The following is a 22,521-nucleotide window of genomic DNA, read 5'->3' on the forward strand; positions in this document are numbered from 1 at the left end:
CAAGTACACAGTGCACTGGAATACCTTACCCTGTGCCCCACTATGGTGCTGCACATAAATACTACATCAGGGGTCTCCAACTCAATTTCCAAGAGGACAACATTCCATTAGCAAAACAAAGCCAAGGTCCACTGTGTCTGAAAAAGAATTGGAATTTGGAATTTGCCAGTCGGAGGGATAATCAATGACATGGACCAGATTCAATTGTAATTCGGATCGGATGTGGGCCAGAGTCCAGAGTCCTCTAGTAGGTGACTACTGTGACTAGTACTGATTACACTTATACAATGTGATAATGGAATAAGAGGTATAGCCTTTGTTGTGTAGACAGAGATGCTTTAAAACCCAATTACAGAATTTGCTGTTTACCAATAATTTAACACAACCAAATGTGTTTAAAAGGGGTCCTTCTTCTGCTTGAATTAAAAAAAAGACATGAAGCGTGATCTTTTAAATACGACTCACTGACAATTGTTCAAGGCAGCCGTTCCTTCTGGGTGGGGGGGGGGGGGGGGGGGTTTGGCACACTGAGGGAACAAAAATACAATATTACACTTAGAAGTTGCAAAATAGCAACTTACATCGGAGAGAATAGGTGACTCTAAGCTTTTTTTCCCAGGGGGATGCAAGGTGAGAGAACTCAACCTGGCATTCATCCAGATAAATTTGTAAAAAGACAACAAAAAATAAAAAAAAACAGGAAATAGATTTACAATTCATTAATATTACACATTAGTATGACTATCATGAGCCACATTTTCAAGTATCACTTTACAATCTACAATCACTCTTCAGTATTGGAAAGGAAGAAAGCTATAAGTCTCAAGATATTATTTTAAATACTGTTTAAATTTTAAGTTCAAGAAGTAATAACACTGACAGAGACATTAATCCGTTTATTTACATTTACTTGAATCTGTGCAGTTTTAGAACATTATTAAGTCTCTATTCTTGACTGCAGTCACAGCTACAGTAAACATATTTGGGATCCTGTGACCCGATGTGAGAAGCAAATATCCTTCCTTAATGCTCTGAGTCAATGCCAAGCCATCTGATGGAGAGGTGGACACAGAAGGTGTCTGTTTGCATCTGCACAACATTTGTAGTTTTCTTACCAGGCTATAGAAGCAGAAAGAAGTAATTCCTAAATCTGTTAATATATGTGTCATTTACTAGACAAATCACATTGAAACTTCATCCAAAAGCCAATGCCGGGAGAGTGGCAGCTGTGATGGCCCAGTGGTTAAGGCGTTGGGGATTCCCTACGCAGGTTGTGCTCACAGCATGCGGGTACATTTTGCGGGGGGTGTGTGGTCCTGCATGTTAGATCTCTGTGCCTTTAAATTGAAGGGTATTGGTTCAAATCCCATGGTTGAAAGAATGATTTCTCCATTGAGACCTTCAACAAACCCCATTACTTCAGGGACTGGCCAAACCTGTTTCTGCTAAACAAACAAATAAGAAGCCCCTCGGGGTGTACGACAAAGTGAGTTTACTGGCTTAGCAAAGTATTTAGAATTTTACTTCCGAGTTTTGTGCACTACGAGTCATAGCTCAGTTTGAAAGGGGGTATATTGACATGGTAAATTGGGCTGCATGCCTACGGTGTCCCTAAGCAGTGCCATAGTGGAGGGGCCTGCGGGAGAAGGGGGTGAGCCTGGGTTGAGCCTATGGCTGCGCAATTAATCGTAAAAAAAAAAAAGAATCTCGATTCATACCTCTATGCGATCTCATTTCTGAATTACAACGGTTCTTCTGCATTGTATTACATCAGCTGGATCAAAACAAGCGCTCCTACCTTTTCTCTAGAGAGTCTCAAGCATCCCATAATTCTGCATTCCCTTTAAATATTAATACCAACACCGCATGTTTTGCGCATGCAATTTTTACATCGCTAGTAAGCTAGATGTAGATCAGGCTTTTTCTTACTTTCAATTTTGTTGAATTATAGGGCAGGGAGTTTAGGTTTCGCTAAAACAATTGTAGTCTGTCATGGGAAAAAAACCTAGCCAGATTTGTTATCTTAATGATTATTCCTTTTCAGTATTATCTAATATATGTTTAAAAATCAGTTTAAACTTAATTTCTGCTGCTTTTGCATGAGCACTGCTTGCGTTCTCAGAGACAATCATAATCATGTTCATCCTTACCATTTAAATCCCTCCTAGACAGGTTTGTAAAACATTTATGTTGTACTCCTTTTTGTTTCATAAATATCCATCCATCCACTCATTTTCCAAACCGCTTATCCTACTGGGTCATGGGGGGTCCAGAGCCTATCCCGGAAGAAATGGGCACGAGGCAGGGAACAACCCAGGACGGGGGGCCAGCCCATCGCAGGGCACACTCACACACCATTCACTCACACATGCATACCTATGGGCAATTTAGTAACTCCAATTAGCCTCAGCTAATGGTGGTGCAGGCGGAGACTCAAACCCGGGTCCCAGAGGTGTGAGGCAACAGTGCTAACCCCTGCACCACCATGCCACCCCAAAGATCCCAATATTTATTAGAACAAAATCACATTGCAATCCAATACTGTGCTGTCCTATTACATTATACTTTGTTTCTTTTATGCTATTCTGATCTCTGCTTCTTCTGAGCAGATCGCAGTTGAAGCTTCGGTCACTTCATTTGTCCACACATCCATTATTATTTGTATTATTATTTTTCCTTGTTTATCGTTGTTTTCTGAATTCACAACTATTTTCAAGACGGCGATTGTATGGTGTATCAGAGGCAGGCTATTTGCATAACCGTTCCACAAAGAAAGCGTTTCAAGTCCAACCCGAAAGTACTGAAGTACCAATAAATGACTACACTGGCACGTTTGGTATTGGAACTTTTGGTTTGGCTGTATTGGTTCATTTCTGTTTTCCATCCATCCATCCATTTTCCAAACTGCTTATCCTACTGGGTCGCGGGGGGTCTGGAGCCTATCCCGGAAGCAATGGGCACCAGGCAGGGAACAACCCAGGATGGGGGGCCAGCCCATCACAGGGCACACTCACACACCATTCACGCACACATGCACACCTACGGGCAATTTAGCAAGTCCAATTAGCCTCAGCATGTTTTTGGACTGTGGGGGGAAACCGGAGTACCCGGAGGAAACCCCACGACGACATGGGGAGAACATGCAAACTCCGCACACATGTGACCCAGGCGGAGACTCGAACCCGGGTCCCAGAGGTGCGAGGTAACAGTGCTAACCACTGCACCACCATGCCGCCCCTCATTTTTGTTTTCAGAAGTTGAAATGCTGGTCCTGGATCAATCATATGTTTGGCACATTCATGTTTTGTTGTGTTTCCTTTTACAGTTCAATGACTGCAATAAACGTTTAAATTTGAGAAAAAAAATTATTACAGAGAATCGTGATCTCAATTCTAAGCAAAATAAAATTGCAGGGCTCCATCTAAATGCTGAAAAATTCTAATTAAAATTAGCAAAAATGTACATTTATACTTGAAATATTGAGTGAGGAAATCATTCTAAAAAAATACAAAATGTGACTTTCCGTCTATTGGTCCAAAAGCATTTTTATAGGGTAACATGCTCGCCAAATGAATGTGTCAGAAATTGTGAGGGAGTTTGCATAAAAAATGCCAGGAGAAAAGGACCATTTAAGGACCACAAAAGGTGATTTCTAATGGTGAGTGTGTTTTATTGTATGCGTGGATAGTTGTATTATTATGTACTTTGTACTACAGTAATTCAAACTCACAATGCAAAAGTTAATGAAAACAGGCAGAACTCCACCTTCTCCTAGTACAAGTAGCCCTTGGATTTTGCTCAGGGACACTGGGTTTAAGCACTAGCTTTCGGCTAGGAGTGTGCAGGTACTGAATTACTGGTTATCTCGATGTGAATGAGTTCATTTTAAGAATTAATTCTAACATTCAAAAATAAATACCGTATAATTGAGGAGAGGGAAGTTGCCGAGACACTAGGGAAATGTAGCAATTGATCATCCGGTGAAACCCCCTTCTGGTGAAATGGTGCAAGGCCTACAGTTTGCTGCTCAGCATTGACAATAAGAAGGAAATGATTCTTCAGGAGAAACTGGGGTGAGCATAATCCTCATCAGCAAAAAATTTTTATTACTTTGTATTACAGTCCACAGAGAAACTGGGGAAACTGGGTAATGGAGATAAAAAGAGACAAATATGACCCTGGAGGATGATGAAATCCGACCAATATGTGTAACAATGGTTATGGGTTGAAGATGGGGGAGCTGGCCTTGTCTGAGAGGGAGGGCAGACTGAGAATGTTTTACAAGAGCTGCCCTACTTAGTCACTTCACCCGTGACTAACATCTGCAGGACAGGGAATTAAAAAAAAGCAAAAAATAAGACTGACATTTCTTTACAGTATTACAAAACCAGTGACAGCCTGTCAGGCTTCATCTCCTCGTTTGCTAAATACATCCAGGACCGAACAGGGGGTGATTATTGTGGACACGGTGCTTGCAAACAATGGCACTTTCACCAGCAATGTGAAGAATTCAGTGGTGCAAGACGATGTCACTCTTCACGGGGCAAGAAGTGTCAGTCTTGTGACAAGTGACTGGATGCTGAGGTATATTCATGTCAAAATCATACGCCTTTCTTTGCATTTCAACACAATTTTCTGCTGGATTAACTTGCATCCTTTTAGGTATAATCTTATTTATTTCCCAGGATATTTGTAAGACTTTCTATTATTTTTCTGAATCATGGTCATGACACACAATGATATTATATATATATATTATTATATATATATAATAATATTATAATATTTCGAGAAGCCGTAATACCGGAACATAAAGAGTAGGAGCCTATTTTAATGCAATATGAAATCATAGGTGGAATTGCTTCTATTCTAAAACGCCATTCTGTAGCCTTTCACAACCAGCAGTGATGTCATAATGAGATGTGCTGACAGGATGCCTCAGCTGTTGACTGTCTGGGTTACAGTGCATGATTCGGCAGCAGGGCCTGTTTCTTGCAGAAGTTCCCTATTTAGATGGAGGGCAAAGTTTGCAGGGGAAAATGCTCAGCAATCCTTCAGTCAGGGAGCTCTGGAGCCACTCGCAGGTATCATGGTAAATAAGGTAGGGGTACACCCTGGACACAATGTTGGTCCATCTCGGTACGCATGCGTGTGCGTGCCATTTGTCTTGCTACTTACTGCAGTTTCATTTATTACTTAAAACTGGGTTTAAGAAACTGTGGAAGCATTAACTCAACAATGGACTGTTGTGTGTTTGTTGCAATAATAACTTTTAGAACACAGAGCATTAGGTTCATATAGCTATACTCTAACACGATCAATTCCCGCTGCCCCTTTCATCTATCTGGAACCTTTTAGATAGTCCCCTCTCCTAGATACACTTAAACATATTTACAGAATACATTTCCCTTTCTCTTAATGGATTATATATACCAAAATGGGTACTGCAAAAATCAAAGTAACGATTTTTCAGTTTTTCAATAGCATACTGCTCCTGTACTTAACTGTCTCTGCCAAATACTTAACGGTCTCAGACAGTGCATTAACAGAATCTCTGAAATTTTGAATTTCACTAGTTAACTAGTAAAGTTAAAAGACGTTTTTACTAGTGGACATTCTGGAACTCACTAGTTGAGTAGTTCAGTGAACATGTCTCTCACTAGTCTAACTAGTGGATATTTTAGACCTCACTTGTTAACCAGTAAACATTTTTTGGCTGAGTAGTTAACTAGTAACATCAAAAGAGGCTTTAACTAGATAACTAGTGAGAATTTTGGCCTTTACTATTTAACAAGTGACCATTTAGGCTTCACACTTGGTGTTTGGATTCCCAGTTCCTGAGCTCTGGGCATGACAGAATTCTTTTGCCTTTCACCATGAATCCCCCGGAGCACTCTGGCATGCCTAGAACGACAACTTGAAGATTCCTCACAGGTTGGGTTGTTGAGGACAAGACCTAGGACTCTAGGAGTCTATCCAGCCGGCCATCTGCCGGGATAACCTCCTCCATGACTGACGTTGACCGCTTCTGCCCACAGCCACCAGCCACACCCTCCAGTCGTCACACACTGGCAGCATCATCTCCTCTTCCACTGTGGAGGGCAGAACCGTTGCAGCTGAGAAGAATTCCCCTCAGTCATGCAGAAAGGCAATGGTGCTTGAGGTGAACCCAGCCACCTAAGATCCAGGTCTCCATTTTGTTCCTCCTCATCCCATGGAGTACACCACCACCACCACCACATCTATCATCCTGTCACAGGCAGAGAAGGAAAACTTCTCACATTATGGAGTTTAATCTGTTTAATAAAAGCACTAATCAGATATGATGTCAGCCTCAACAACAAAAACAGGGAATTACAGGAAATGTTGTCCATTAAGACACATCCTAGTCAATAACCACAAACTTACCATGCTGTGAAGTCTCATGTATCCAAAGTCTTAGCTGATTCTTAGCTTCCAGAAATTTCATAGTCTCCACCCTTGCCCATGACCTGAACATTCTACTGCAATGCACTGAAACACCATTACACATCCTAGGCCTGGATGGAAGACACAGGAGAACAGGACTAATTACTCACTGTATCAAACCCATGCTCTTCTAGGTGGAGTTATTCTATAAGGAAAAAATACAATTCCTCCTAGTAACTTCTCCCCATGATTGTTTTGTACCACCTGTGTCAGCACGACCCTCAGAATAACTGGTACACTGGTGAGATCTTGACTCTGCCTGCTTCACTACATGCTTTCAAGTCCCTTCATTCTTTTCAAACATTGAAAATCCAGAAACGTCTAGCAAGATACAAATCTCCTCTCAGTACAGTGAATTCCAGGACGTCTTCAGTAAATGCCACGTCGTCCCGGGGATTGTGCTGTTGAACTTTTCTCCAGTTCACCTCTACCCAGTCACCCTGTCAGAACCCCAGGCGATGGGGCATTACTGAGGAAGCCTTTCAACCCGCATTTATTAGATCCCTGGTTGCCTCTGAATTCTTCTTTGTTCAGAAAGAATTACAAAAGGGTTACAGAGCTCTGAAAGAGATTATGGTCAAGTTTAGCTTTTCCCTGTCTCATATCCTCTCTGTATTAGAACAGGTGCGTACTGCATGATATTTCACTAAATTAGATCTGTGCAGTGAGTATAATGTCATTCATGTATGGGAGGGCGATGAGTGAAAGAAGTCAATTGTAACCACCCACGATCATGATGAATATTTAGCTATGCCTCTTAGTCTAGCTAATTCAGCTACAGTGTTCCAGTCTTTCATGAATAGTATGAAAAGCTACACTCTTGTGCATTCTACTCCCACAAGCTGACAGACACTGACCGTAACGAAGACAAGGTGAACTGTGAACTCTGAGCAATGAATTTGGTTGTTTACTGGATATATTTGGCTCTGTCTTCCATCCAAAAAAACACTATCCCAGGTATATAGGTCCCTTTAAAATCTTCCGACACATTAACCCAGTCTCCTACTATCTCTAGTTGTCTAGCCATTACTGCATCTCCAGGTCTTTCATGGATTTCGGCCCAATGCACTCACCAGCCACCCTACGATAACTCCTCCCCCCACAGTCAATAGTGGCATTTATGGTAGCCCAATGTACTCAGATTAAGCCGTCCTTGGCTCAAAGCTCCAGGGCTGTTACTTGATAGACTGTGAGCAAAAATAGTTTAGGAATAGTGACAGTTTATGCAATTTTTTTTATACATAATAATAATTAGCAAATTTAAAAAATTCAAAATAGACTATCCATCCATCCATCCATCCATCCATCATCTTTTGCTTGATCCGAGGTTGGGTCACGGGGGCAGCAGTTTCCGCAGGGAACCCCAGACTTCCCTCTCTCCGGCCACTTCATCCAGCTCCCCCGGGGGAATCCCGAAGTGTTCCCAGGCCAGCCGAGAGACATTGTCCTTCCAGCGTGTACTGGGTCTTCCCCGGGGCCTCCTCCAAGTGGGACATGCCTGTAACAGCTCACCAGGGAGGCATCCAGGAGGCATCCTAATCAGATGCTCGAGCCACTTCATCTGGCTCCACTCAATGCGGAGGAGCAGCGGCTCTACTCCAGAATGACCGAGTTCCTCACCCTATCTTTAAGGGAAAGCCCAGCCACCCTGCGGAGGAAACTCATTTCGGCTGCTTGCACTCACGATCTCGTTCTTTTAGTCACTACCTACAGCTTGTGACCATAGGTGAGGGTAGGAACGTAGATTGACTGGTAAATCGAGGGCTTTGCCTTTTGGCTCAGCTCTTTTTTCACCATGACAGACCAATGCAGAGCCCGCATGACTGCTGACGCCGCACCGATCCACCTGTCGATCTCCTGTTCCATTGTTCCCTCACTCGTGAACAAGACCCTGAGATATTTAAACTCCTCCACTTGGGAGAGGACCCCATCCCCAACCCGGAGAGAGCATTCTACCGTTTTCCGGCTGAGGACCATGGTCTTGTATTGGGAGGTACTGATTCTCATCCCAGCCGCTTCACACTCGGCTGCAAACTGTCCCAGTGAGAGCCAAAGGTCACGGTCTGATGAAGCCAACAGAACCACATCATCTGCAAAAAGCAGAGACCTAATCCTGTGGTCACCAAACTGGACACCCTCAACGTCCTGACTGTGCCTAGAACTTCTGTCCATAAAAACTATGAACAGAATCGGTGACAAAGGGCAGCCCTGACGGAGTCCAACCCTCACCGGAAACGAGTCCGACTTATTGCCGCCCATGTGGACCAGGCTCTGACACCGGTCATACAGGGACCGAACCGCCCTTAAAAGGAAGCCCGGTTCCTCATACTCCCGGAGCACTCCCCACAGGCCTTCTCCAAGTCCACAAAACACATGTAGACTGGTTGGGCAAACTCCCAAGAACCCACCAAAACCCTGAACCCACCATAAACAGTGTTGATGTTTCAGTGCTTTCCCGCCTTGAGCCGCCGGATGGTGGACCCAGAATCTTCTCAAAGTCGTCCGGAAGTCGTTTTCCATGGCTTCGCCAAACTCCTCCCACACCCGTGTTTTTGCCTCAACAACCGCTGAGGCTGCATCCCGCTTGACCTGCCGGTAGCTGTCAGCTGCCTCTGGAGTCCCACAGGCAAAAAAGGCCTGATAGAACTCCTTCTTCAGCTTGACGCATCCCTCACAACCAGTGTCCACCAGCGGGTTCAGGGATTGCCGCCACGACAGGTACCGACCCCTTACGGCCACAGTTCTGGTCAGCTGCCTCCACAATGGTCCATTCAGACTCAATGTACCCCACCTCTCCTGGAATATGATAGAAGTTCTGCCGGAGGTAGAAGTTGAAACTCCTCCTGACAGGGGACTCCGCCAGACGTTCCCAGCAGACCCTTATGCTTGAACATGGGGTTCATTATGGACAATCCGTGACGTACACAGAAGTCCAGTAACAAAGCACCGCTTGGGATCAGATTCAATCACACCACTCCAGGTCTCACTGTCATTGCCCACGTGAGCATTGAAGTCCCCCAGCAGAACAAGAGAGTCCCCAGGAGAAGTGCTCTCCAACACCCCTTCCAAGGACTCCAGAAAGGGTGGGTATTCTGAACTATTGCCTGGCGCATAAGCGCAAACAACAGTCAGGACCCGTCCCCCCACCCAAAGGCGAAGGGAGGCTACCCTCCCGTCCACTGCGGTGAACCCCAATGTACAGGTGCTCAGCCAGGGGGCAATAAGTATGCCCACCCCCGCTTGGCGCCTCTCCCCGCGGGCAACTCCAGAGTGGAAAAGGGTCCAACCCCCCTCAAGAAGACTGGTTCCAGAGCCCAAGCCGTGCATCGAGGTGAGCCCGACTATATCTAGCCGGAACTTTACAATCTTGTGCACCAGCTTAGGCTCCTTCCCCATCAGAGAAGTGACATTCCATGTCCCTAGAGCTAGCTTCTGCAGCCGAGGATCGGACATCCAAGGTCCCCGCCTTTGGCCACTACTGAAACTACAAAAGAACTCTGAGTAAGGCACTTAACCTCAACAAAGCAGCACAGGGCAGAAAAAGTTTAAAGTGCCTCACTGTTCTGTATTTACTTCAGCCTCCATAGTACGACTGCAACATGTTTCCTTATGGGCACACAACTGAAAATTCTGAGTATTTTCAAGACAGTGACATATGCAGTCAACTGAAATCTTAGATGAACTGCATCCAACTGAATCCAGGGACTATTGTGCATTGTTTGTGGATGTGCCCAAACATCCATCTTCTGATCTCCCCTTCTGTGGTGGAGCTTGGCGCGTTTGATGTCGTAGTGGCACACCCCTAAAGCTACACCCATGTAAACCCACTCAGACTGAGCCCCCCCTTGACCCCAAGCCCCAGGGGAGTTACTTGTAGATTGGAATGCCTGTGCAGTACTAGGTACTGCCTTTGGCCATAAGACAGGCATGTCCTGTAAAGTGTGCTTTTATCAGTAGCCTCTGGGGGACAATACACACCCCTGGCATTTTCAGGTTAACTTTGTATGTAATAATCATTAATTATACAGCCTATAGCAGTGGTAGGGAACCTGATCCATGGAGAGCCGGTGCGGGTTTTTGGGATGACCTCTCAGTCAGCCAATAATAAAGCAGCGATTCTCAACTCCAGTCCTTGGAATCCACTGTTATTGGCTGATTGAGAGGCCATCCCGAAAACCCGCACCGGCTCTCCATGGATCAGCTTCCCTACCTCTGGCCTATAGCTTTGAACAGTGATCATAGCACACTTCACAGGACATGCCTGTCTTATTTGGCTTTAGAACTATTAATCAATTCAGATGTTGCCCCAGTGACATATAATACGAATACAATGTAATTATTAACGACTATTACAGTAAACTGCAATGTAAAGTAACTCTGAAAATCCAAGGTGTGTGCATTGTCCCCTAGAGTTCAGGAATGCACACTTGACAGGACATGGCTATCATTTAGTTTTCACCCATTCATGTATTGCTCCAATGGCATATAATATGGATACAGTATAGTAATTAATAACTATTACAAGCAATAACCTGAATGTTCAAGGGGTGTGCATTGTTCCATAGAGTCCACTGATCAAAGCACACTTTACTAGGTGTACCTATCTTGTTTAGTTCTATATCTATTAACCCATTAGTGTATTGGCCCATTACACATTAAATGGATATAATAATCAATAACTAACAATTTGTCACGCAGTGTAATCGGTATGCATTGTTGTCTGTGTACTGGGCATCATAATTCTGTCATTAAAACATCCTACCTAACCATCTGGTTTCTTCAATTTTAACTAAGGAGTAAAAATCTGTCTTTAAACTGGAGATAAATGATGATTTGAGATTTATTAGCAATTAGCAATATCAACCGATATGAATATTTTTTTAGCTCGATAACATTTTGGCCATATCGGCCCAGCTCTTATGTCAATCTTTTAAATCTTCAGTCACCGCCATCTTTTAAGCTGTTCAGTTGCATTGCGGTCGCGCTGTGGTGATATTTAAGTTTTGCTTTGCAATTCTGACAATCATGGGAGGTGCTTCCATGGAACTGATACTTTCCTTCTATTTGGACCTTCACCTGTTATGCCCCGTCTTACTTCCACCATATTGTAGAGCAATCGAGAAGGCAGATTCTAATTATCGATGATTTAAAAAAATTTAATCGTGACAGCTCTACTCAAAATACAATACTCAGTTCTTAACTTCCCTTTCTCCTCCCTCTGGCTACCTTTCCTCTCTCACAATGGTGGGAAAGAACAGTTTGGGCATGCTGTTACTTTAGAGTTCCCTGTGGCACAAAGTAAAAGCAGGCATTTATACTAATCATATGTACTCTCACTAGGGTTGCCACCCATCCTTTATAAAGCGGGATGATCCCATATTATAAAGAAATTCACACTCCTAAATATAAGAAAATGTAACACACGTGTCTAAATCTGCACACAGTAGCATAAAGCCACAATTAAACGCATCAAAATCAGTGAAACAAAGATGTTACCTACTTGTTGGTAAGGATGCTGCACAGCTCAGTTCAGATGAATGCAGAGACAAAATAAGCACCTTTATACTATCACCTGCACTTGGCCACACTTTGTTCTCCCCATTAACCACTCTCAGAAGATCCATCACAAAGTCCATTTGGCACCAAAAAATACCTGAATATTGTGCTAAAGTCATTTGAGTACATCGCTTTGAATAAAAGCACCTGCTACCTAAATGTAAACATACGACTGACCATTGTTTCCTGTATCTACCTCCTTAACTTGTTTCATGTATGATTAGGATACTGAACCGGTTGCTAGTTTAAAGTCCCAGGTTCAGCAGACTGATGTCCCCACTTGAGACCTTAAACCCAATTGCTCCAGGTAGACTGACTATGCTTAGCACTTGTATCAACACACAAAAACATGTGTTACATACATGTTACAATCAATTTAGTGTAGCCCATTTGTTAAAAAAAAATAAATAAAAAATGTTCCATAACCCAGAGTGAGAACTATGTTGGTCAGAGTAGATGTCCTTAAGAAACTTCAGAAGTACAAAGACTTTGTCCCAAAATTGTCTTGCTGGGATGGAGCTTGGAGGACACAATTAGCACTGGAAAATATTTCACTTGTACATGTGGGTGAGGGGATGACAAGCGCCAAGGCTCAGCCAAGTAATGTGATATGTCAGAGTACACTGGCCAAAACAAAAAGAATCACAGACAGTGATCCATGGATGTTGCCATGGACACCTGGGTAGGGCTGTTGTATTGCATGGATAAAATTTCTGACAGTCAGGTTCGATGCAAGTGGACAACAGTTTTGATACAGGAATGAAAGATTCATGTGTGTCAAAAATAAATTTCAAGCAGCAAGATTTATATGTGCCAGTTTCATACTCATACATGTTTTTTTGGACAATCAGGAGCAAGCTGGGAAACTGCAAACATAAGGAGGATATGCAAACCACAGACATAGCCAAGGGTGAGTGACACAGTGAACCGTGTCATCCACAGAAACAGACATATATAAAAGGTGTGAGTGAGTTTTGGAGTCAGCACTGGTTCAGTCAGAGTCCCTGGAGGAGTTTGGGTTAAGCGCCTTACTCAGAGGCCCAATAGTGATATGGTGACACTGTCAGCTAGGTTAGAACGGACAACCTTTTGGCACAGGCAGAGATCCCGAACCCATGAGCCATATTTTGAAAAACAAGACTTAAAAAGAGAGAGCAGAGGCATGCATACATTTATTTTTCTCCAAAGTGACATTACTGGAAAATAGGAGATATAATCTTTGTAATAAATGGCATTAAGTAAATTGTATGAAAATTATCAGAATATTTTTATAATCCAGTATAATAAGCAGCATCCGTTTATATGCTTTACTGATAAAAAAACAATTTTCTTAGGTTTTGCCAAGACAGTGTATGAGCATGCAAAATTAACCTGACCCTTAATGAACTAACGATGATTTGTGATCAACAGGGTGCAGTAAGCCAATCTACTGAGAGGCATTTCAGGGCAGAGTTTCCACCGTGACAGAGGTGAGGGTGACGTCTTTTATGATGTTGAGGTTGTTTACTGAGTTGAGTTCACGGATCCTGTGCCTGTATTCCAGGAGGTGACTGTTATTCACTGCCACCTTGAACTCATTACTGGTGCAGAGTATTTTCATCTAAAAAAAATAAAAATAATTTTAAAAATCCACAAAGGTACACAGTTCACACTGATAGGAAATAATGGACACAAACCAGTGATGGTACACGGCTCAAAACGTGCATACATTCTCAGAAATTGTATTAGTAATATACTTTCATGTAAATTAACTTTGCTGATTTGAAAATATGTTTGTCATCTAAGAACGATGGTTGAGGAAAAAAGTACTCAACTGTAGTACAAGAAAGTTGAAGTCATACCAGTGTGTTCTAATTAAAGTAAACGACCTGCTTTACGAATGGTTGTTTGAACACAGCCTGACTTGCACTCCCCCTCACTTACCACAAAAGGCTTTCCGCGAACAAAGGGGAACGAGCCACACTCCCTCTCTTCCTTGCCCCAGTTCCCCCCCTGCAGGCTGTTCCTCACAATGACCTGCCTCCCCGCCTCATTGAATCGGGGGTTAATATGCAGGGCGATATCATTGCCTCGGCCGAGGTTGATTGCAAACCTGGAGGAAACAACAGTGCTTTACCATTATTCATGATAATGATGCTGAATATCATGACATTTGACCTACTTCAGCAAAAAGACAATTTTAAAATTTGTCAGTGATGTTTCTGTAAATTAAGCACAATAACTATATTCAACAGGTTTTCCCCATTTATCTATAGATGCTATGGTTTTTGTACGAATTTGTATGGCTTGTAGTCTACACACCAATGAGCTAAAAAAATATGACTACCCCCACATGAAGTGAATAATGTTAACTCATAAAAATAGTGTGTGAAGGTGTAGGATATATTAGGCGGTAAACTAAAATTTGTTACTCGCCGAAATGTTGAATGCAAAAGAAATGGGCAGGGATTATGATTCGAGTGACTCTGTCAAGGGCCAAATCATTATGCTGAGACAACTGGGTCAGATCATCTCCGAAATGGCGAGGCTAGTGGGGAGCTCACAGTCAGCTATGGTGAGCACCTACTGAGAGTGGTCCGAGGAAAAAAAGACCACAAACTGCACACAGGGTGTTGGGTGACCAAGACTGAGCAAGATGTAAATAAACGCTGCGTCATCTAGTATGAATCAACAGAAGGCTTCTGTGACACAAAACTTATTTTGATGATGGTCCCAACACACGGTACATCTAGCTCTGCTGCATATGGGGCTGCACAGCCAGAAGCTAGTCCAGCTAACCCTTATCCACTGTTGACCACACCTACAATGAGGATGTGAGCATCAGAACTGGACCTTGGAGCAATAGAATTAGTTTGCCTGGTTCTATGAATCATGTTATTACCAGTTACCCAGAATATGTTGCTACTGTCCTGGCATTTGCAGATCGGGTCTTTTTCCCAGCTAGAAGATACGGGCATAATTTCCAATGTGATTTCTTCTTTTCTCCAAAAAATAACTGACATGTGGAAGGCCGGGTAAAGCATCTGTGAAGGGAGTCGGACCAGCAACTTGGATCCTCAGCAACTAGGGCTATAAAGATGCATCTTGATGAATTACACTCTAATACATCCCACCACCTTGCCTCACACCATTTTAATGAGACTCAACATTATTCTCTTCAAAACTTTGCAATTATGTCTGTCAAAATGGGTCAGCTTAACCATTTCAAAACCCCTCCCCAGTATTTGATGCAACTGTCCAACACACACACATATTTTTTAAATTTGCCCACAAGCACACCTCACATAGCTAATGAATATCTCACTGACTTCTTAAATTAGTGAACTGAGTGAGCTTGTGATAAAATTTAACGAATACATGGAACGGCTGAGGTTCCCCTGAAGAGAGGTTTGGGAACTGAAGTGGTGTTCATCTAGCCATCCAACTAAATATCAGTTATTTTTTGGAGAAAAGAAGAAATCACATTTGAAATTATGCCCTTATCTTCTAGCTGGGAAAAAGACCCGATCTGCAAATGCCAGGACAGTAGCAACATATTCTGGGTAACTGGTAAGCAGAAGGTATAAGGTAGAGGTTTAACATGTGTAGGGAACAGGCGTTATGTACTGACATGTTAGCATTAGGAAGGATCTGCCCTGAGATGCTGATCAGCATTTTGTCATAACATCCTCTGGGCAGGGCCATGTTGTATGGCACCGTCTGAAAGGAGAAAACGTTGGCTTTATTCCACACAGTGTGTCTCATGCCATCCCCATACAAGCACAAGACTCCCCCTTATCCATCCATTTTCCAAACCGCTTATTCTACTGGGTTGCGGGGGGTCCGGAGCCTATCCCGGAAGCTATGGGCACGAGGCAGGGAACAACCCAGGATGGGGGGCCAGCCCATCGCAGGGCACATTCACACACCAGTCACTCATACATGCTTGGAAAATGGATGGATGAAGAACAGCATGAATGAAAACAAATTATGTTGTAAGTGGTATGGAAGTAAATGTTATAACTTACCAGAGGTCCGCTGGAAAATGGCTGAGGAGCAGATGGAATGGTTTGGCCGGGCTGACCGGGCCACGCTGGTTGATTTGGTTGGCCGGGCTGACCGGGCCACGCTGGTTGATTTGGTTGGCCGGGCTGACCGGGCCACGCTGGTTGATTTGGTTGGCCGGGCTGACCGGGCCACGCTGGTTGATTTGGTTGGCCGGGCTGACCGGGCCATGAAGGTTGGCCAGGCCAAGCTGGTTGATTTGGTTGGCCGGGCTGACCGGGCCAAGCTGGTTGGCCGGGCTGACCGGGCCACGCAGGTTGACCAGGCTGACCGGGCCACGCAGGTTGACCAGGCTGACCGGGCCACGCTGGTGCTCCAGCCTGAGCATTCAACTGCTGTCCAGAGGAGGTGTCATCACCCAGTGCATCAGACAGCTTTAAGGAAAAGGACACAGAGAACAGACACATTTGCAAATACAGACACACATATGCAAACAGATACAGACATATACAAGTGCTTTCAAAATAAATAATGAATGATGCTTTCATCTTCTAGATATCAAACTCAAAAATGCACTCTGTTTGAACGGGTATAAATGTAAAGTTGACCAGTTACTGAACCACCACAAGTTAATGGCCAAGAGAATTATTCCACAGACCTAAAGGTCCAAGTCCAATCAATGTCTTACTAAGGACCCATCCGCACTAATACATTTTTCTTTAGTAAGACAAAAATTCTTCCAATTCATCCTTCCGTCCGCACTATCACAGATCATTTTTTCTCAGAAACTGAGATACCAAGTATTTTTGGTGCAAAAATTTCACCCCTTTCCGAGAACTAATCTTTCTTTAAATGCATTAGTTTGGACCCTCATAAACATACAAATTCAGTTATGCCTACATCAGTGAGCTCCGTTTGGGTTGAACTTAGATCATGACCCTTTCCTGATTCGCTCCCTTCGTTTCGATGTCCCTTTTCCTAATTGGTTATTCTTCACGGGAATGAAGAATGCTTTGCTTCCGTTTTCACGGAAGTCAGCCACATGTGAACATGGAGGATGTAGAGGACCTTTGCTACGTGGCATATGTTTTTTTGCTTACTTGCATGTAGATAAATGTTTTGTGTACATCGTATGCTGTTTACAGCTATCGTCGAGCTCAAAACAAGACTGGAGTTGAGCTAAGTTTAAGTACAGCTCTAGCTTTTGGTAAAGATATCCAGCCAGAAAATAGAGTAAGACAAGAGTGCACTGAAATTGAGGGGAAGAGAGTGAGGCCTGTAGTGACTATATTTCTGGATCCCTGTGTTGTTGTTGTGATGATTCCTTTTATGTAGTTTTGTGTTTGCGTCACTACAGTAGTGTGATATTTCGGTTTTGTTAAATAAAATATGTTCAATTACTTTAAAAATATGGTTGTATGTGAGATTAATCAACATACTTCAGCACATAGAATTATAAAAAATTTTGGTTAGACAAAAAATTTGCAAATCACACACTGTGCTCAAACTACAACAAAGTGCGGCACTTCTAAAAATATATATCATAAAAATCTATCGTTAAATGTACACATGAAAAATGTCAGATAAATATACATTAAGAACCACTGTCATTTGCCTATTACATGGAGCAGTATAAACACCGAAGTTATTTTCAATGTTCCAACGGAATCTTTTCTTTCGGAAACGATCGTAAAAAACTAACATATTAGTGCAGACGTAGCCTCAAATCACAGGGGTTGAGGTTACCATCAAAGTGAATTCATGAATATGTAATAAGTTCCACTACATTTTTGTTTTTTGATGAACAGCATAATCTGCATGCTTAAATTCTCTTCTTGACGAACAAAATTAAAAACAAAACAGTGATACTTACATCCATTTTACCTGTTAAAGAAAAAAGAAAACATCATGTAAGCTTATGTAGTTACAGTTTGGTAACATCTACTTTGGACTAAATTATCCATCAATAATAAACTAAGGAACTCCAAGGAAGCATTTATTCAAACCATACAATTAAGGGAGAATGACATTCGAATACATTAAATATTGACAGTACTTGGAAAGAAATATGCCACAGTGCAGCAACCAGAGATATAGTGCAATAGTGCAACATGTACAGAACATGCAGGAGTTACATCACTTGGTCGAACATATGAACAACAGCACCGTCTTAGGTCGTACTGGGCTTCAGCGCTATGTAATTACTAATACCGTCATAATATCCAGATATTATACCACAGTACATGGACTTTTAAAGATACAGTAAAACCTTGGATAAAGCAAGTAACTTGGTCTGCGAGTGTTTTGCAAGATAAGCAAAAATTTGTAATAAATTTTAACCTGATAAACAAGCGAGGTCTTGCAATACGAGTATTACGTATATGCTTTGTCTGCTGAGCGTCACATGATCACAACTGAGCCGAAGATTCTTCTCTCTTTCACGCTGTGGAATTGTGGGTAATTGTTTCCCATGCTTGGCCTCACTAGTATAGTCAAAATTTAGTAGGAAAGCATCACCCGAATAAGGGCATAGCAGTGCGAGCGATGAATCTGTTTAACGACAACGCAATGTCCACATTTCCACAAAATCAAAAAGGAGCCAAAAGCGGCTGTCACTGGATAGGTTCCTTGTTAATCGCACAAAAAGAAAACGATTCCAGTGAGCCAACAGATAGCAGTGATTCCATTAGTTATACTGAAAGTCTCCTCCTCTCCTCTCTCTCATCTCCTTCACACCATGCACGATTCTTTTCAAAAGGTAAAGTGCAAGTTAGTTTGTTTTTATGTATTTTTACTTTATATTTTGTATTAATCATTTTCATATAAACATTTTTGGGTGGTGGAACAAATCATCCGAGTTTCCATTATTTCGCTTTGATATACGAGTACTTTGGATTACAAGCCCGTTTCTGGAACGAATTATGCTCGCAAACTAAGGTACCACTGTATTTTTAAAGCTTTAGAAGCACTATTCCAGTATTTAAAATATGGTATTACCATAAGCCCCCCCCCATTTGTCCCTTATCCTCCTCCCTGTGGGGGTAGTCCCTCAATATACTTGTGGTGGGAGGCATGTAAATGTCTCTGGAGGCTCCCAGTTATCACACGATTGTCCTGTTACATTTTGATTCACTGTACATTTTCCCAGAGTGAAAGCCTCAGTGGTATGGAAGCACTTTACATTAAAAGGGAGTGAAAAGTGCAGTTGTCTGTCAATACTGCAAAGCAGAACTTAAGTATCACCACAGCACAACTCCAACACAAATATCTTAAAAGGCAATATTTGGGTTTGAAAGACTCACCTGATAATGCTTGATTAGCTACACACCTGTGCCATGTAACCATGTAGATGGTATTCATAGCTTGGGTCCTTATTGAGCTAGTATCGGAAAAATTCATCGCAGCGTGTTAAAGCACTTATGCAAGTCGCTCTGGCTAAGGGCGTCTGCCAAATACTGTAAATGTAAATGTATGTAACTCCTTGGGGTAGCCTAGCCTGTCTTTCTCATGAATTTGACTTAAATTCATTATTAAAAATTATTTAATTTAAAATTTACTTTGTACGATTCCTGTATGTCAAAATAATCATTGCTAAAATGAATGTTAACCCTGTCACTTTGCCGCATCATCTTACATAATATGGTACATAAGCTTATAATATTAATTTTTTGTGAACATAGCGTGCTTTGAGTACGGCTGAACAACACTGGAAAGTTTTCACATTTTTGTACATCGGAGTTGAAAATTAACTATACCTAAACAGAACTAATCTAATTATATGTGCTCAACCCTTTGCCGTTCACGCTGATTACTCACGAATATGCAGCATTGCACAGCCAAAATACATCCTCGAGTTTGCCGATGACACAACCACGGTGGGTCTGATCAGGGCGAGCAACGAGTCGGCCTACAAAGAGGAGATGCAATGGCTAAAGAACTAAATGTGAAACCAACCTGTCTCTGAATATGGACAAGACAAAGGAGGAGCATGCCGTGACCACTCTCCCCTGAACACCAACAAATCCCCAGTGGAGATCATCCAGAGCACCAATTCCTTGGTGTTCACATCACTGAGAACCTCACCTGGACCCTCAACACCAGGTCCATTGCCAATAAAACCCAACAGCGTCTCCATTTCCTGCTGAGACTGAGGAGAGAGCACCCCTCCCCCTTCCTCACCACGTTCTACAGGGGTACTATAGAGAGTACCCTATGTAGTTACATCACGGCTTGGTACAGGAATGTACCAATGTCTTGCTCCACCTCGGACCGCAAGACCCAACAGAGGATAGTAAGGATAGCAGAAAAGATCCTTGGGGGGTCTCTCATTTACACGCCACACTGCATCCGCAAAGCCACCCGCACTGTGGACGACCCCACACACCCCTCCCACACCCTCTCCCCCCTCCTTCCATCTTGCAAAATGTTCTGTACCGTACAGGCCTTCACTGCCAGGATAGGAAACCGTTTTTTCCCCTCAGGCCATCAGGCGTCTGAATCAGAACTGAATCATAAACTGCATTTCATGCGCCACTTAGATATTGCACTCTCTGTCCTGCTGCTACTATTCGTTACTGAGCCTCATAGAATGGATGCAACTAACTCGGATCATTATCGTGTACACTTTCAAATGTCAATGTGTACCAGTATAAAGCATGACAAAAGAATGACGACTCGAACGGCTGTTATGAATGTTGTCCATTCTCTCCCTCCTCTCACATTCTGCTCACACTAGTTGAACCCTAAATCTAGAATGACTCACTGCACAAAAATTACTGCTCCAATGAAAAGTAAAGTGATTACTGGTTCAGTTTACGATCCTTGGAGAATTTCAGCATCCATTTTAAAACTAAAAAGAAGCTGTAAAAAAAAAAAAAAAAAAAAAAAAGACAATGGAGGAAACTATGCATCCAGTACAGAACACCTCCTACAAGCATCACTTAAAAACACTTAATGCAAGAGTTGAAGCAGGCTGGGAGTACTTATTTCTCAGGTCTCATTACTGCCCACAAAAGTAACCTGAAGTTTTGTTTCCCCACCATTTTCAAATTGGTTAACCACTCTCCAGAGACTTTGAGTTATCTTGACAAGTGTAAAGAATTTGTAGGCTTATTAAGAGTAAAAGAGCTGACGCCAACACAAATAATGAATTCTAGTCAAGTCTGCAGAGACTGGATTTTCCACCTTCATACCTGTTACCATCAGTGAACTTAATGCTGTGTCTCTTCCAAAGAACACAAGCTATTCCTTGATCATCTCTGCTAAATTCCTAAAGAACATTTTTAATCTTATTTCTGATGACATACTAGATATTATTAACTTCTCTGTAAAAGGTTGTTTAAAAGAGGATTAAACTCCTCTGTGCTCAGCAAATAACAGGCCTCTCTTTAACCTTCCCCTGCTTGGCAAACTAATTCAGAAAGTTGTGTCTATACAGTTAATGAAACACATTAATAACATCAATGACACCAAGCAGGCTTTTGAGCTAGCCCTGAGCACTGAGATGGCTCTGCTTAGAATACTGAATGACCCAAGGCTTTACAATGATTCTGGACACCTCACTATTATAATTTTCCTTGACCTTAGTTACTGCCTTTAACACTGGGTGCTTTCACGCCAAAGGTCTACGACTGTCTTGACTGGCAACTTTTGTAGCTTCTGCCCACTTTCGTATGTTGCTTTCACACTGCACAACAAGAACTTGCTAAATATGCATGGAAGACGCAAAAAGCTCAGTTAAATTTCACATGAAACTACACCACCATGTCAAATCAGTGGAGGATGAACAAGTTGTTTCTATAGTTATTTGGTAGTTATTGGAGAGAAATCGATTGTGATCAAAATGGGATCCAGCCTTTTATTTATATGACCCATGGCATGTTTATAATTCATTAATAAATCTGGCCAGCAGATCAATCGTTCATTTTCACAGAACAGAAAATGTTGTATCATCATTCCACTAATAAGCACTGGCGATATTATGCAAAAGAATGTTGGTTGTCAATAGAATTTTCCAATGCAGAATTATGGAAATGCAACCAAAAAGGTATTTCTTGATACATTACAGTAAATGTAACTAAAGTACAAAAATAATTCCATCTGCTCAAATTTTGCTCCTCCACCTCTCTCTTTTCCCTGCACTTCCACACAACTTTTAAGTTGTCAGTGTCAGTGCTTGTGGTCAACCAATCAGGAAGATATCACTGCAAGCACGTACTCAGTAGTTCTTGTTTATACAAAACTTACCTAGTCTGGAGTATGGACTAAAAAAAGGGTTCCTGAACTGCCTCTGCAAAACTATACTTGGGCTGAGTTCCTGCAGTGTGACTGCGACAAAAGTTCTTGGTTTTGGAAAAAGGTTCTGGTTCCGATAAGTTCCTGTGGTGTGAAAATAATAGCTTGCTGATTGGTTGACCACAAGCACTGCTGCTAACTTGGAAATTATGCAGAAGTGCGGGGAAAAAAGACGATGCTTCAGAAAGGCATGTGCTGACCTCTGGAATGCCACAGGGA

At 42.4% G+C, this 22,521-nt stretch overlaps 2 protein-coding genes across 6 annotated transcripts in view; both read right to left on the minus strand.

Moving 5' to 3' along the window:
• The window catches only part of LOC125707407 (galectin-3-like), a 28,428-nt gene extending 10,539 nt beyond the window's left edge, over positions 1–17,889 (minus strand). Inside the window, exon 1 of the mRNA XM_048974530.1 lies at positions 17,882–17,889. Coding sequence (XP_048830487.1) covers positions 17,882–17,887 — 6 coding nt within the window. The 5' untranslated portion in view covers positions 17,888–17,889. The remainder of the gene's footprint in view (positions 1–17,881) is intronic.
• Positions 13,180–16,490, minus strand: lgals3b (lectin, galactoside binding soluble 3b). 5 transcript variants are annotated; one of them, XM_048974528.1, is made up of 6 exons: positions 16,325–16,490; positions 16,195–16,216; positions 16,032–16,149; positions 15,635–15,723; positions 13,948–14,116; positions 13,180–13,624 (listed from the first exon to the last, which is right to left on the minus strand). In XM_048974528.1, the coding sequence occupies exons 1-6, from the start codon at positions 16,473–16,475 to the stop codon at positions 13,466–13,468; spliced, it is 708 nt and encodes a 235-aa protein (XP_048830485.1). In that variant the 5' UTR covers positions 16,476–16,490; the 3' UTR covers positions 13,180–13,465. The 5 variants fall into 5 exon arrangements, with proteins under 5 accessions (XP_048830485.1, XP_048830484.1, XP_048830483.1 ...); XM_048974527.1 differs by having other exon boundaries at positions 16,032–16,207; XM_048974526.1 differs by lacking the exon at positions 16,195–16,216 and having other exon boundaries at positions 16,032–16,180; positions 16,244–16,490.
• Positions 17,890–22,521: the final 4,632 nt, after the last annotated feature.

The sequence above is a fragment of the Brienomyrus brachyistius genome, chromosome 14 (genome assembly GCF_023856365.1).
Source record: "Brienomyrus brachyistius isolate T26 chromosome 14, BBRACH_0.4, whole genome shotgun sequence".
In the NCBI taxonomy this organism is placed as follows: domain Eukaryota; kingdom Metazoa; phylum Chordata; class Actinopteri; order Osteoglossiformes; family Mormyridae; genus Brienomyrus; species Brienomyrus brachyistius.

Excerpts from the sequence above, each read along its gene's own strand:
- lgals3b (XM_048974524.1), bottom strand. The coding sequence starts at position 16,475 with ATGTGTCTGTTCTCTGTGTCCTTTTCCTTAAAGCTGTCTGATGCACTG. Across the intron at positions 15,724-16,031 it reads CATTTTCCAGCGGACCTCTG|ACGGTGCCATACAACATGGC; the intron begins GTAAGTTATAAC and ends TTCTCCTTTCAG. Across the intron at positions 14,117-15,634 it reads ATCCTTCCTAATGCTAACAT|GTTTGCAATCAACCTCGGCC; the intron begins GTCAGTACATAA and ends TGTTTCCTCCAG.